Source organism: Psittacula echo (genome assembly GCF_963264785.1).
Source record: "Psittacula echo genome assembly, chromosome: 4".
Classification (NCBI taxonomy): Eukaryota; Metazoa; Chordata; class Aves; order Psittaciformes; family Psittacidae; genus Psittacula; species Psittacula echo.
In genome coordinates this window covers 82095594-82111658 of record NC_137738.1, presented here as the reverse complement: position 1 = coordinate 82111658, position 16065 = coordinate 82095594, and the positions used below count along the sequence as shown (strand labels likewise).

At 42.8% G+C, this 16065-nt stretch overlaps 1 protein-coding gene across 1 annotated transcript in view; it reads right to left on the bottom strand.

The window, feature by feature from the left end:
* Positions 1 to 10855, bottom strand: part of DST (dystonin) — a gene marked incomplete at both ends in the record, with an annotated part of 299020 nt that extends 288165 nt beyond the window's left edge. The window contains 2 exons of the mRNA XM_080615920.1: positions 10179 to 10213; positions 10675 to 10855. Of these exons, the coding sequence (XP_080472046.1) occupies positions 10179 to 10213; positions 10675 to 10855 (216 nt within the window). The remainder of the gene's footprint in view (positions 1 to 10178; positions 10214 to 10674) is intronic.
* Positions 10856 to 16065: the final 5210 nt, after the last annotated feature.

Sequence of the window (16065 nt, the reverse complement as noted above, 5' to 3'; positions counted from 1 at the left end):
CAGTTGCACTCTGGCAGAACTTCAGCAAACCACAGAAGAAGTGCTAGCTAGCAATAAGACACAATTCAGCACAACTGGAGGAATGACAGCAGAACTCAACTGTGTTTGCAGAGTCTTTACAGATACTTGAGTGAGTCCCATAGATTAAATGAATAACTAATGAATATTGAAGCCAAAGGGAGCTCATATAGAATATCCAACTTTGTGTGCTTGGTTTTAAGGTTTTTGGCAGTGGTTGTGTATGCATGCAAGTATATGCAACCTACAACACCTTAGGGCCTGGAAGCATAAGTATGTGTAGTATCAAAACCATTTTCAGGATGCTGGATTCTCAGCTGTTTTGCAGACAGGCTGAAATAGTATTAAACCCCATAGTTGAGGTACCTACTTGAACTAAAAAGGCAGGTTCAATTAAGCAACTTTATTGTATCAAATTCCCCTGCATGCTGAAGGAGAGAAATTTAAGAGCCTTCCTGCTGCACATATAAACATATATATGTATCTGTATTGTACAAACAGTTCTAAATTGAAAAGTGACCAACACTGAATTATTTCCCTTCTTCTCTCATAGTGACTTCCATCCCAAATATCCTCAGCTTACAAAGAAGCAAATAAAACCCCAGAACATTTATTTAATTGCCAGTTCTGCAAGTTCAACCCAAAATCCAGGATTCAATTTAAGTTCTCCAACTACTTATACATCCTCTTTAATAGTAAAGATTCCTAATTAAAGCTAGGTCTTAGCAGGAAGATTACCTATACTCATACAGTATATTACGTCACAAATGTACAAGGAGGATACAAAATTTGCTCTTTCCTGATTCTAACAACTCTCAAACCATAGACTGCAACTTTTCCTTTTTTTTTTTTTTTTTTTTTTTTTTGTATGGCTCTCTTGGTTTTTTGGTTTTGTTTTATTTTTTAATCTTACCTAAGGGTTACTCTTATAAAGATCTGAATCAAGATTTAAAACATCATATGTAAGATTTTTACATGCAATTTCTCATTCCACTCCCTCATTAACAAGCTGATGCTGCTTTGCATGCAGTATGTTTATTTTAGGAGATATTATTCTTATCTTCTAAAACTTAAACTCTAAGCAGTGCTGGAACTGTTTCTCAGATATTGAAGTCTGTGATTTGGCACGTGTCATATTCCAAGATAAGTCCACACGTTCAAAGGGATTAACAGCAACTGTCTTTTATAGAACCTGCACAAGATTACTTTTCCAACTGAATTCAGGAAATACATCATCAATAACCTGCTTTCCACTTCCTAAGTGGGCCCCCAAGTGTATACATACGAGCCTTCATGTGAACCTAGGGTTTAGATGTGAATTTAGAATACAGTTTTTAATAACCCATGCTGCATTACACTGCTGGTTTACACAATGTGTTTGAGTTTTCCTATCAAAGCAGGTAGGCTGTAACATTGGAAAAATCTGAGGATGTGTAAGCAAATAGCCAAATAGCATGTCTAGTCATGCTTCAAGATACCCTTTTAATATTCTTTCCTGTCTAAATCTATAAATCTCAGAAGCTGGCCTGTTCTCCAAGCAGTTCTATCATTCTCTGACAAGAAGGCTTGCAGCCTTCCACAACTGCCTTGCCTTTGCAATGGCTTGTCCCTTCTCTGTTCCTTTACCATTACCTCAGGGCACTGCAAGCCTTCTGTAGAAACTGAACAATTATTTAGGAACAAAAATAAATCCAAGTACTGCTTAATCAGTGGTCTGCAAGGGAAAGTTTAATTTAGAATGCACTAGCACACTCTCTAAGCACATCCCTATTAAATCCTTGCTTCCTGTATTCTCCATCTCATCACTTTTCCTCAGCTAGGGCAGTGTACAGTATACATCAAAAATCTGCCATGAGGAATTAACTTTCAATATTAAAAATACAGTAAGGAGGAGAATAAGAAATAAATGCACAGATTGCTAAACCATGCAAGTGCTGCCCGGTACCTGGTGCAAATAAATTACCCTCGCCTGCCCAGGGCGTTTGTTTGAAGTATAAACTGGTAATAGAATTTATGCCACCACAGCACGTGAAGATCGGTCTGCACTTTGTCAAGCATAAAACAGATATAAAACCGATGAGAGACTTAACAGGCATATATTTAAAAAAAAGATACCTAGGGTGGAATTCAGATATCTATTAAGATGCCTAGATTCAGATATCAACAACAGATCTGAATGGGTCTCTCCTTCACAAGCAACTATTCTGAGCTCCTGTTGTAGCCAATGAAAGATTTAGTGGATATATTCAGTAAGGCCTGAAGACCCCTTTCAGCTCATCCTAAAGCAGACACCTACACCAGGTCAGCTGAGTAACTCTACAGACTAAAACTGTAAATGCCTACAGACAGTTTATAATGCTGTATAAGAGGATGCTGTTTCTGCAAAGTCACTTTCCAACTCCTGCTGTACTTTACATGCAGGAAGGTAGTGGCACCAGATTAGGTGCCTCAACCTAGTAGTATCATTTTGTTCTCTCTAGAACAAAGGAGGAGAATAAATACAATACCTCAGTCTGCTGTGATTATGTATTTCAGTATAGTTAGCTAGCTATCAATTAAGACAAACATAAATTAAGTCTTGTAAGAACTGTGTTTCACTTCCAGTCTGCACTGTTCACACTGCCATCCTGAAGACAAGTGCTAGATTTAAGCAGCTGAGTGGACAGGGGCAATAAGGACATTGGCACAACTTGCAAGAAACGCATCTTTGCCCAAATGTCAACGACAGTTAGCTTCCATAGCTGAGGTAGTGTTTTCACACTTGAGATATAACTCATGTTTCATTTCCACTGATGAGTCAGGAACAGGAAACCTCCGACTCTCCTTGATGCAAGACAGTAGGGCACAAAGGAGCACAGCAAGGGCTCAGACACTTCTGATGGCAGAAGTACCCCAGATAACAGGTAGCCAGGCTTGCAGAGGAGCTAGAAGCACAAGCAATCAGACTAAAACCAAGCCACCTTTGCTAGCACTAGGTCAAGATCAGCTGTATCAGCTGTGGGCCTGATGACCTGCTCAAGCATCTCTGCCACACAGTCCTGAGTCCTTGCCCAGAGGAGCTGGAGGGGCCCAAGCACACCCTCCTTAGAGCCTGAGACCTCCCCAGGCTGCTGAGTACAGGGGGCAGCTGGAGAGGTCACAGCTTTGGATGGTAGCGGTTCACATTTTACATGGCCAGGCCCAATGGGCCCAGCTCAGCTGAATAGGATCCTGCATGAAAACAGCAAGGTGACTTCCCTTTGTATGCTCTGTGTGGTTCTTCCATAGCACATCAAAACATGCCTCTCCTTAAAAAAGCCTGGAAATGGAAGAGAGGGTAGTTTTTCCATGCCCTAGGCAAATGAATGTAACAGCCCAGAAGCAAAAACAGCCCCTGGGGTCATACTACCCTCTTCTTTCATTTAATACCCTCAGCCTAAAGAGCTGAGCGGTTTCTGATCAGGCATCCACAACCTGATCTGTCACCCTAATAACCTAACCACAGCAACTGAGAAATCAGTGTAGATGGTGAAGTTTTTCTGAGTTGTATGTGATTTATGGACCCCTGCATGATCCTTTCTGTCTAAGAACAGTTTCTACAGCAGATGTGGTAATACATGTGCTCACCACAAGTATGACCTCAGCTGTTTTCATTCACAGTTTCAACCTGAGGTTAGTTTCATCTAACACCAGTAGCTAGAAGTTCTCATTCTGTACATGTGTCCAACGTGGCTGCTAACGGATGGCGACAAGCCACGCTCCACCTGCATCCCCCTGAAACCAGAGCTCTGCTTGCTGCCAAGCAGCTGCTGGCATGCACAAGGAAAGCGCACTTATAACCAGCATACAAGCACCAAAGCTGAAACCTCATCTAAAACACACATTTCCAGAGATAACAGTACATACTGAGAATACTGCATGTGTAAATCCTTAGATGATAGCCAGGAGGTTGTTGATATAACTGTATTAATGGGAAACTAAATAGGAAGAATAACTTTTATTATGTACTGGATCTATATGCAGTGGTTGTCCTTATCCTGCTAGAGAACTCTGAGGATGTGTTCACTTATAATGCAGGTCCCACCATGCGGTGTATCAAGACTTTACTACTGATGTGGATCGTGATATGATACCAGTACTTTCTCAGGTGATTGATGGAGTCAAGAAGATCCCCTCAGCATGTCAATGCTCTGCAGACTGTGAGAAGCTAGAATACAGATGCAGGCAACCAGTTGGCTATAGAAATATATGAAGCATTTCTACACTACACCATAGTAGAGAGTAAAGGTACCCAAATTAACTCCTCTGGAGTTAGCACAAATGGTCTTGCTTCAGCAACTGGGGAATTGCCATATATTTTGTGATACAACTACCAAACAGGATGTTTCTCAGTATAGAGTGATGCTTGCTAAGGTATCTAAAGGCAGCACAGCAGTGAATAAAGCTGACTGACAGTGATGGGTAGACAACATAGAGTAAGCAGAATCACAGTACCTAGTCTGCCATCTAACAGCTCAGTGTGGTGTACTGTCTAGACCGCAGTATTGGACATGTTAAGAAAAATAGAAGGAGTTGTCCTTGTACAGTGTAAACTGTATATATAGCTCTACATTAATTCCTGTTCATAATTGCTTTCATACATTTAAGAAAACAATTTCTTTTTGTCTCTGATTTATTCTCCCTTGAACCTGTTCCTTAACTCTCAGACAGCTAATGGAAAAACAGTTTAAACATCCTGGGGGAAAAGCATGTTGAACACAAAGGTAAAATATTTTCAGGCTGATTCAGCTCCACAAAGACAATGAGACAGCCTTTCAATAGGTGAATTAATGTATTTTTCTGGCTAGTCCTATACATTTCTGTGGCTCCTTGAATGCACTCCCTCCAATCAAACAAGAAACTAGAATTCAGCTTGGAGGGTCTGCTGATTTCTCTTTTCACTGGATCTGTACATATCTGGAGCAGTTTATAAATAACTGCAATGCTCAGGATGAATTATGGTGCAACTCTTCAAAGACTATTCATTATTGTTTTGTGACATATCTAGAACTATTTTTAGGCAACTGTCTCAAATCAGCCTCAGAAGGGGGACGATTATGATAAAGGTATGCTTAGGGATAAATTTATGAACACTTTTTCTGGGCATCAATTGTTGGCAAAGTTGACATATACATCTACCAGATATTGCTGTATGATAGCTTTGCATCCATTGTACCATAATGGATGATTTAGCAAATTCATTTGCTCTTAAAAATTGTCATCAGTCTTGGCTGACCTATTTCACTACCAGCCTTGTCAAAACAATAGTCTGAATATATATATAACCTTGTAGTGAGTGATGACTGTTCAGTATACTTAGAGTAAAATATTGGGGTCTGCAAAACTGAAATGACCAAATGTTATTCCTTTGCTACAGCTGTGGCTAATACAAGCTGCCAGCCCTCCCAGAGAATCTTTCCATGAAGTGCCAACTCCCGTTTGCCTCACTGGTGTGCCTAGTCCCACCGGCCATGCATCTGAGTTATGTGAACTTGGGATTTACAGTGGACTGTAAAACTTCTATGGATTTGCTTCCTAGTAGGTTTATACCTGTAGGTCTCAGTGGAAACATTCACAGGAAACTTGCCCAAAATATATGAGTCAAAATTAAATAAATACAAAAAGATACCAGACGAGTCATGACCACCCACTGACACTAATACCTTCAGTTCCTGAGATCACAGTACTTCTAATTTAGAAGGTAAGATAAAGGAAAACTGAAATGCTTGGAGGAAAGAATTAGGCTAAAGATGTATAAATCTGGTGATTTTTTCCAATAGTATGAAAACCATCAAGTATCCCTTCACAATGTCATAAAATCATTTCAAGATCCTAAATGAGAAACTTCCTTCTCACCAGTTTACCCCAAATCCAAAGATTTTGAGAATTATACTATTTGGATTAATTCCTTCCAGCCTAAGGGCTAGAAGCTTACTTCTTTTTTAACTGAAAGGTAAAAAAAAATCTCACATAATCCCATGACTACCGAGGCTTTGAAAATAAGGAAAACTAATTCAGAAAGAAGTGGCAACACAAACACATTAAGCGATGCCTTTAAACTGTAAGGTACAGAAGACATTGACCTCTTTGTAAAGTGTAAGATGCTAAGACACTGAAATACATCAAACTCCAAAGTACTCAGAGAAAATTGCTATACTTCATGAAAAAAAAAAAAAAAACCTCTGCAGAGAGCATGAGAAGTCAGTGACTCCTTGATAACATGCACATTTTTGAATATACAAGGAAAAATAATTAACAATAATAATAGTACCACCAACAATTGATCATCGTCCCTATTTTGATAAAACTCTCAGGAAGTTATATTGTTATTTTGGCACGGTTTTCATCAAGCCCAGACATTTCATTCTACAACTGATCCTCAAAATAAAGAGAGACTAGCGCAAACAGCTACATCAAAGTCTGATTTGTCATGTAAGCAATGAATATTGCCGTTGGAAATTTACTTGTTTTCTTTTTACAGCCATGGCATATCTAGGTCTCGCTTGGATTAGAAACATTAACTATTCTCTGTGTGATTCCTATGTGACTTCATGAAGTACCTACAGTACCTGGAGGATGAAGAAATCTTAAGAGCAGTTATAGTCCTAATGAACTTAAACGACTGCAAGAAAAAAGAATGTATTAAAGAATAGGCCTAACAAACTTCAGATGGTAGTAAATAAATATTAGTGGGGAGGTGAAGAGGCTGCTGTACTATCACAGTAAACTCTCACATCTTCTTGCTGGTACATTTTTCTTTTATGAAGCACCTCTAACAAAGATAGAATTTAACCTACTTTATATTCCTAATGATTCACACAAACTTACCTCTTTTTGAGGCAGGGGGTCAAGTATTTAAGTTCAATCTATAATAAGGAATATCTGCATAGACTTTGCTGTATAATAACAAGGCATGTTTTAGAATCATAGAATCATTGAATAGTTGGGGTTGGAAAGGACCTTAAGATCATCTAGTTCCAGCCCACCTACCATGGGCAGGGACACCTCACAATAAACCATGCCACCCAAGGCTCTGTCCAACCTGGCCTTGAACACCATCAGGGATGGAGCCTTCACAGCTTCTCTGGGCAACTCATTTCAGTGCCTCACCACCTTCTCAGTAAAGAATTTCTTCCTTATATCCAATCTAATCTTCCCCTGTTTAAGTTTTAACCCGTTACCCCTTGTCCTATCACTACAGTCTCTAATGAAGAGTCCCTCCCCAGCATCCCTATAGGCCCCCTTCAGATACTGGAAGGCTGCTATGAGGTCTCCATGCAGCCTTCTCTTCTCCAGGCCAAACAGCCCCAACTTTCTCAGCCTATCTTCATACAGGAGGTGCTCCAGTCCCCTGATCATCTTCGTGGCCCTCCTCTGCACTTGTTTCAACAATTCCATGTCCTTTTTATGTTGAGAACACCAGAACTGCACACAGTACTCCAAGTGAGGTCTCAATACTGCAAGTGAGGTCTCTTGCACAGACATTCAAAATCAAGACCCTCAAAAATGGACTATTTGTGGATTCAATTCACTGGTGGGATATAAATTTCAGAACAAAAGAGCTGAAAAGGATCATAAATACATCTTCAAATCTATTTAGTATCTATTTACCCTCCCATAGTATGGGGTCTAATTTTTTTAATGTGGGATTCCATTCTAAAGGAAAGGAATTAAATAGTCCTCACTGCATATAGACAAAGACAATGTAGGCACGCACCAGGAGAGCTGTCGCTCTGGCAAAGAATCTCAACATAAATTTGCTACACATCTATTTTTCCAAATATAAGACTTTCCTGGCAGGCAGCCAATCATGCAGGAATTGCCAACCGCTCTGTAGATAGGGCAATTATAATTCTCTGTGCACTGCCTCTAGACCACCTGCATGTTCATGTGTGATCTAAGTCAGATTTGAACCCAGCTCTCAGGAGATGAATGCCAACCCACTCCTATTTACTATCAACCTATTTTCATTATCTTTTATTATCACTAAGAAACGCCACTTATCACTGCACCTGACAAACAACTGAGCATAGTAGAAGCTAGCAGATGGACCTTGTGCTATAAAACTTGAAGTTGAGATGCTAGGTTTTTTGGGAGGGTGGGGAGAGAGATGAGGATTATGCAAAGCCTATATGCTTTGCTTTCATGAACATGTTATTGGAATTGGAAGAGCATAATGTTTTGTGCTGATATAGAATGAGAATGTCTAACTCTGTTTCAGATAATGCTGCCAATATTTTCATGGGAGTATGCCTGCAATTTGTTATTGATCAATTCAGTTTGATTGATTAAAATAAGGTTTTGCTTGGAAAAGAACTAGAAATTGAGTCATTGTTTTATCTTAAAAATTGAAAGTCTATTATCAGATAGTGAAGGGGAAATCAGCTCCACACCACTTACTTAAAAGGGCAGTTTAGACTATTAGCACTGGTGTTAACCTGTCTAAACAAAATGTAGAAAACTATGAGAGAATATAACAGTTCTTACGGGTTTATTCCAGCACATTGGAGTAAATGGAAACTTCTGTGAAATATTTTAAATTAGTCTGTTTCTAGCTGGGCAATATGCAAATAACCACATGCTGGAGTAATAAAAATAAACTAGTGAATTTGCAAATTTCTCTTTTAAGATTCACCGTACAGGACAACATAGATTGTTGCTCCATAGATGGAGCTAGGTTTTTCTCAGTGATGTCCAGTGATAGGACAAGGGGTAATGGGTGTAAACTGGAGCATCAGAGGTTCCATGTGAACATCAGGAAAAACTTCTTTACTGTGAGAGTGACAGAGCACTGGAACAGGTTGCCCAGGGAGATATTCAAGGCCCAGCTGGACAAGTTCCTGTGTGATGTACACTAGGTTACCCTGCTCTTGCAGGGGGGTTGGACTAGATGATCTTTTGAGGTCCCTTCCAACCCTCGGGATTCTGTGATTCTGTGATTTTAAAAGGGCATTATAAATTAAACTTCACCTCTGTCTAGTCTCAAGAGTAACAGAACTTTATGTGAAAACCAAGTATTTCATATTGGAGGAACTACATAATGAAAAAAAATCTTTTGACTTATGAAGGGACATGTTTGTTTCTTGGCTTAGTGCAGCCCTGTTCAGTCAGTAACAAAATCAGACTTTGCATGGGTTAAAGATAGGATGCTCCCTAGATCATCTGCTTTTGGTGACAGTGCATACAAATTTCAAAACAGTAAGGAGTTTAAAGTAAATTGCCAATGTGAACCACGTTGCAAAGATGTATTACATGCACACTACTTCTGAAAACATTGCTCATAATTGGGTAATTTTCTCACCCACAAGCAGGTAAGTAAGAATGCTAATAATCTAACCCAAAAGATCATTTTCATGCACAACTTCCTCTCAAGGCTTCCAGAATAACAGGCAATACCACAAAGATACATCTTGAATCAATAGCAGGAAACCAGGCAAGAGAAATATCTAGACAGAAGCTCTACAAGGCAGCATGGAAACAAAGTAGATACTAGATCAAGTATTATTTTCTTCAATATATTTTCTTTCAAGTATATATCTTCCCACCAATTATCTCCTCATTCAGAATCCCTAGGAAGCGACTGGGTTTCACATTTTACTTTTAGCACTTGCATCTAAGAGTTCTGATTCCCCCTGAGCTATGAATACAGAGTCATGAAATGAGGTGCCTGCTAAGCAGGCTTATAATCTGGATCCTTCCTGGATCTCTCACGGCAGCTTCCAAGCCAGGCAGGCAACTTCCCTGACAAGGAGCGAGGTACAGGTGAGGGCTGGCAGCAAAGCGAGCAAGGGGAAGCTCTGCAGGCAAAACCCACTAGCCCTGTATGTATTGACAATGCCGTAACTGGGCTCGGGGCCGCTTTTTGGACAGAGGGAGGTCTGGCATGTACAGCAGGCACAGCTCTTCCTGAAGTAGCCAATTGCTTTGGAAATGACAGGAATCAGCAAGCTGGTTAAGGCAATGTGAAGGAAGAGCTCACACTTTGTGTGAGGAAAAATAAACAAGAAATGAAGGAGGACATTATGGATTTCATGCAAAATGAAAAGTTTGCTATGTGATTTCATTCACAAAAGAACACAACAACGTGTACTCAGGTAAAGAGAACAACTTCTGACCTTGAAATTGCGTGCTAAATAAATTACCTCAGAGCGAAAGTGATGAGTTCTCATGACAGCATCTGGAAGAGAAGCAGAAAGACACACAGGCTCCACCAGCTCCACCTCGGATTTCACTCTGGCTAATGGTTCTGTCTACTCGCTCGCCCTTTGGCGCATATCCTTGGAAGGGGTCTGGCTCTCCCGGCACAGCCGGCAGCTCCGCCCGGCATTTATATTTAATTCATCGGGAAGAAGTTGAGCATAAAGTTCTGCTGCACTTGAGAGCCCAGGGAGGCCTGGGGGCCTTCCCAGCCCCTCGCTTCTCTCTCCGGCCCAGGTTTAGCCAAGGGATGGGTGGAGACAAGGCTGCCGCAGTCCTGGGCTCGGCATGGATATTCTTTACAGTCTTTGCCCGGCTAACCCGAGGCAGAGAGGCCCTCCGCCAGCAGAAACCGCGGGATGGGATGGGATAAGATGGGCCGGGGGCACAGACACAGCACCACCCTCCCCCCCACCCTCGGGTACCAGCAGCGTCTCTTACCTCGGCTCCTTGAGCGACCCGAAAAGACGGATTTGATGGGATGCCTCCCTTTCTGTAGCCTGCGATGCCAGCAGCAGAAGAATAAAATCGTGGCAATGGTCCCCAGCAGCAGCAGAAGCAAGAAGAGGGCGCACTGGATGCTGTACGGTCTCAGCAGGACCAGGAAAGCCGCGGCAATCATGGCTCAAGCGCCCGGCTGCCCCTGTGCGTGCGCGGGTCTGCGGCGAACGGCGAAGAGCCGGGCAGCGCCGGGCAGCCTCTCCCCCCGGCAGCGGGGCGGGCATCGCCGCCGGCACTGCGCTGCTGGAGCCGGCAGCCGGGCGGGGGGCGGCGGCGCGGGGGATGAGGAGGAGGAGATGAAGGAGGGTGAGGTGAAGGAGCGGGATGAAACCCAGGCAGTGACTCAGCAGCAGTCACCGCCGCGGTGACTTGTGGTGGGGTTTCCCCTCCGCGCCCGCGCGGCAGCGAGGAACACAGCGGGATGAGCGCCCGCGGCACCGGCCGGGCGGGCGGAGCGGGGCGGGGGCCGCATGGCGGCGGGGCGGGGCGGCGGGAGGAGGAGGAGCGGAGTGTGCCACCGCCGGCGGGAGGGAGAAAGGATCGCGGCGCAGCGCAACCCGCTGCCGCGGGGACTGGGCCGGGGCGGCCGTTGACATCACGCACCGGAGCTGCTGCAGAGGGAGGCGGAAAATGGCCGCTGCCAGGTACTGGAGCAGCTTCCCGCGCGGCAGGGCTCACCTGAGGGGAGAGGGCCGAGGAGCGGGGCGCAGCAGGGATCGCCTGTGCCGGCCTGTGCCCTTTGGCAGGGGGCTCTGCGGCGGCGGCGGCCCAGTCAGGCGGAGCCGCGGCGCGGATCGCGGTGTGGTGTCCGCGCTGTCACGGGGGCAGGGGCTGGGGAGCGCTGGCAGGACACGTCCGAGAGGGCCCGCGCGTTGCTCCGACCCCAGGTTGTGGGACTGGGATTTGGGCAGAGCCGCGCGCCGGCTGTCCCGGCTGCGAGGTGCAGGGCACACACCGGTGTCTGGGCGCGGTGTGCGCGCTCGCCAAGGGGATTTCTGCGCGGAAGCCGTGTGGAAGTTGGGTGGTGCAGGGGCTGCTGCAGCGGGGCCGTACCGGTGTGTACCCTCGTACTGCAGTAAACTGCAGCGAGCTGCGGCCCGAGCTGAGGCGTCAAGTGTGGCGCGAACATTCTGGCGCGTGCGGGTTGCTAATGCGGGTAGTAACAGGGTTCGCCCATGTCACTGTCGCTGCCTGTGTAGCTGTTACTTTGATGGTGCTCCGTACTTAAGACCATTTCAGAGGTCTTTGAAATTGCAGTTTTAAACTCCCTCGTACCGCTAAAAGCCAGAAAAACTCAGGTGCTGAAAATACATCCAGGTACTGTTTTGTGGTGGTGTGCTTGCCTCTGTTACTGAGGGAAAAGTTAGGTTAATTCGAGGCAAAATTCATGCTCTTTTCATGCGTCTTTGATGTGAGCAAATAAATCTGAGAAACACTTCTGAAACTTCAAGGTCAGGTTGGACAGGGCTCTGAGCAACCTGATGTAGTTGAAGATGCCCCTGCTCATTGCAGTGGGATTGGACTAGATGGCTGTTAAATGTCGCTTCCAACCCAAACCATTGTGTGACTCTATAACTTCATAGAAATATTGAAAATCTCTATGTGTAAACATTAGAATAACATTGAAATGCTACTGCTTTATGACTGCCATAAAACTAGATAGAAAAGCATATGTGCAGATTTGAATTAACTACAAAATATGCAACCTGGAAGGGGAGAGTGGGAAACATGTTCGTGGTGGCTTAAATAGAAGAGGGGAAAATGGCCCCTGGAATACTAATAACATTGTAACACTTCACTGTACCCTTAATGTTAGGGAAATCCATTTTCATTGAAAGATTCTGTTGATACCAGGTTGGGGGACTAAGTAAAGAAAGGGAAAAGAGAGTTGGCTTTTAGGTCTATAATATTTTATTCCAGGAATTTTGTATAATTTCACACTATACGCCAGCTTAGAGAGCCAGAATAGCCTGTCGTGTTGCTCTGTAACATGGAAAGTTGCTACGTTGCAGCCTGCGATTTAAAGCTTTCCCTCGCTGCCTGGGAACCAACAAATGCTGTAAGGTTGTCTTGCATCACGTGGTGGGATATTGAAATCTTTCCTAATACCGCAGTACACTGCAGTAAAATGGTTTTAATGCAGATTACCTGGAGGTTATTCAAACGGTTCATGTTCCCTCAGTGTAACATGAAGCAAATCAGAGTGATCCTCCTGGCAGCGTGCTGCCCTGCTGCAGTGCTGCTTCACTGCAGTGCGTTGTAGGAACAGGAAACTTTTTGCCACCTTTGGCTCTGCGCTGATTTATTGTTTCAGAAGGGAATGGTAGAGGAAAGGTACCACAGCAGTGACTGCACGGTAAATTGCAGAGAAGTGAGAGGGAATGGTTATTTTCACATTGTTCTTGGGTAACAGTGTGTCGAAAACATCTGACAGACAAATCTTTAATGTTAGCTTGTTGGTTTAAGGTTTATAGCTTTTCCCTTCTAAAACTGAGGGCTCACTGGTGTCTTGAGGATAATGTCTTGCCAAAGGATATAATAAATTTCATGACAACTGCTTAGTATTTTCTTTCAAATGCAAAAGAGAGTACCGTTTAGTACAAGAAATGCTGATTTGTGTGATTTTTTTCAGAGAGCTACTGCTTCAGGCTTCTGAGTCAACTGTCTCACATGTACACCAAACTGCTGCTATGGCTTTCTTTATATTCATTGCTGCTCTGTTTGTTAAATACTGCAGGGTGTGGTAGTGTGGCTAAAATATTACTTCCATGGTGAATAAAGTTTAAGTTTGGTGAAGTTATTTCACATTAATATAAGCAAACTACTTGTGGGTAGATGTTGGGTTGTTGGTTTTTTTTTCCTCAAATAGTAATAAAGAGAAATTAAAAGAGGCTCTACATGTACAGCATTTTTAATCTAAGCTTCTTTACAGCATGTTTTCTAGGGAACTTTTCATGAATCTTAAGGATGATAAACAGAAAAGAGAAAAGGAATGAAGAGAGAAGGTTAAAACAAAACCTCTCAGCTGAGATTTGACCTCGGAGAATCCCGGAGGTGAAGCTATTTCAGAGAAGAGGAAGTAAAAGAAGGTAACGGAGGCTTGCGACTGACTGCGAGAAGAGTGTGTGGAATGGCAAGGGAGGTCAGAAGACAGATCTAATTTGTTGAGAGGCTGAATTAAGTCCAAGAGGGTTTTGTAATCTTAGAAGGCAGCCATCAACCCTGAAATAGATAAGGGGTACTGTTGCCATTTCAGAGTACGCGTGACGTGGAGGTGCCAAAAGGTGGGAGGTAGCATCCTGCAGATGTTTCTTTTCACAGAATCACAGAATCCCAAGGGTTGGAAGGGACCTCAAAAGATCATCAGAGGGAAACAAGGCAGCAACAGAGTTACAGGCATAACTGAAGTTTTTGGCATGGAAGCAGCCTTTTACATGAGCAATGCTGAGGGAGGAGGTGCTGGTAACTACTTTGGCAGAGGGATGAAAAAAGAAAGTTCTGCTTCAAAGACTCCACAGCAAAGAGGCGAGCAGCAAATGTTTGCAGTGGAAAAGGACAGGACAGGAGGATGTTTCTCTGGTTGTAGTCACTCTAGAATGCAGTTATTTACTAGTTTTCCCAAGTTGTGTGAGGGAGAGGAACAGTACAGAAATTATGTCAGACTTCTGCAGTTTAATGGAAGAGTTAGCTGGAAATGTGTTGTAGCAGCAGCAGCAGCCTTCCTGCAGGGAGACAAGGCAGAGTTGACCTGAAATATTCTTTCAGCTAGTCTTTTATGGTAACCTGTTCTGACTTAGCAGTCTTGCCCAGCAAGGCAGAGGTACTTTCTTCCCTTAACCTTACCATTGCCACGTATGCAGAAGTACAGTACAATCTATGGACTAGTGCATATTCTGTGTCAATTTACATGAGGTTCGGCAATGCTTTTTAAAAGAAACTGTGAGTACTGTGGGTTAGGCTGAAAGGAGGAAAAAACAATTGTAAAAAAAAAAAAAATGTGGTATTTTGAGTGGAGAAACCATGTCTGCAGACATCTGCTGACCTCCCTCAGTGTGAGTCATGGGATTCAAGGACACTCCACAATTCCATGCAGGCACCTCTCTGCTCCTGCAGATTTGGGCTCTGTGGACCTCATTCTGCAATTATAAGGGCTCCTGTATCAGTGAGCCAAAAGAAAAAGGTCACATGCTAGATCTGGTGATGTGGACATGAGAATAGGAGATGATACATGATATGATTTCAGGAGAGTTGCTGAGAAAGTGAAAGGATAAGATAATTTCCTTTCATTGCTATGTAGCTATGCTTTAAGGACTGTGTTTCTACTACTTAATTATAATTAAGTAAAATATTCTGCTTAAGTGACTCCTTAACTGGTTAGAAGGGTTCTTTAATCATCTAAGACTTCTTAACAAAATATTTGCTTTTTTTTCTAATCAAACAGGAACCTAATCTACTTTTTGATTTACTAATAAAAAAGTAAATGCAGTAGAAACCAAAGAAGCAAGCAAACTAAATACAGAAAGTATCATCATATATGAGTATTATGAAGTTTATGCTGTGAAATAATTTACCGTCCCACTCAATATTCTACTTCACAGGTTACATGCTGTCCTAGCACTTTAAGCATGATGTATGAGAAGATGTGGGAGTTTGTGGTAGATGATTAAACCTTACAAAATACGTTCTTCAGCTGAGAGAAAAACAATTTCTAGCTTGACACAAGCATCACATTTCAAAAAAATCTGTTACGTGAAATGATATGTTCTAAATTCCCCAGGATTATTGCACATCTTTGTTCTGCCAAGTTTGTTAAATTGTTAGCGCCATACAGTGCTTTGTATGTTTGGAAGGCACACTAGCATTAGTTAATCCTTACAATATCACTGAAATTAGGAAAATATGTATTATTATTTCAGTTCCTTTGAAAAAGAAGCTAAATTGTAAAAGTTGTATGATTTACCCAAGACCAAACTGTGTGATTCCAGTGCTGCAGACTAGGTCCCTCCACGACTGGAACATCCTGCTGTCTGCAGGTGTCTTAGGTGACCATGTAAAACCAAATTCCTGCCTGCTTAGTATATGTAGAGGTAATTGTCCTTATTCTGCAGGTTCATCAACTCACACAACTTGCATGTTTTGATTCCCTCTGTTCATTAGACTGAATGTAAATCGAAGGGACTATGAGCCGTGCAGCTGTACATTCATGGCTTACAGTGTTGCTGGAAAAATGCTGGCAGGGATTCTGTGGGCATAAATTGACTTTGCAGACAGAGAGGCTGATTTTGAGCCCAGATGGAAATATACTGCTAAAACTTCTATGGCTTTTTTTTA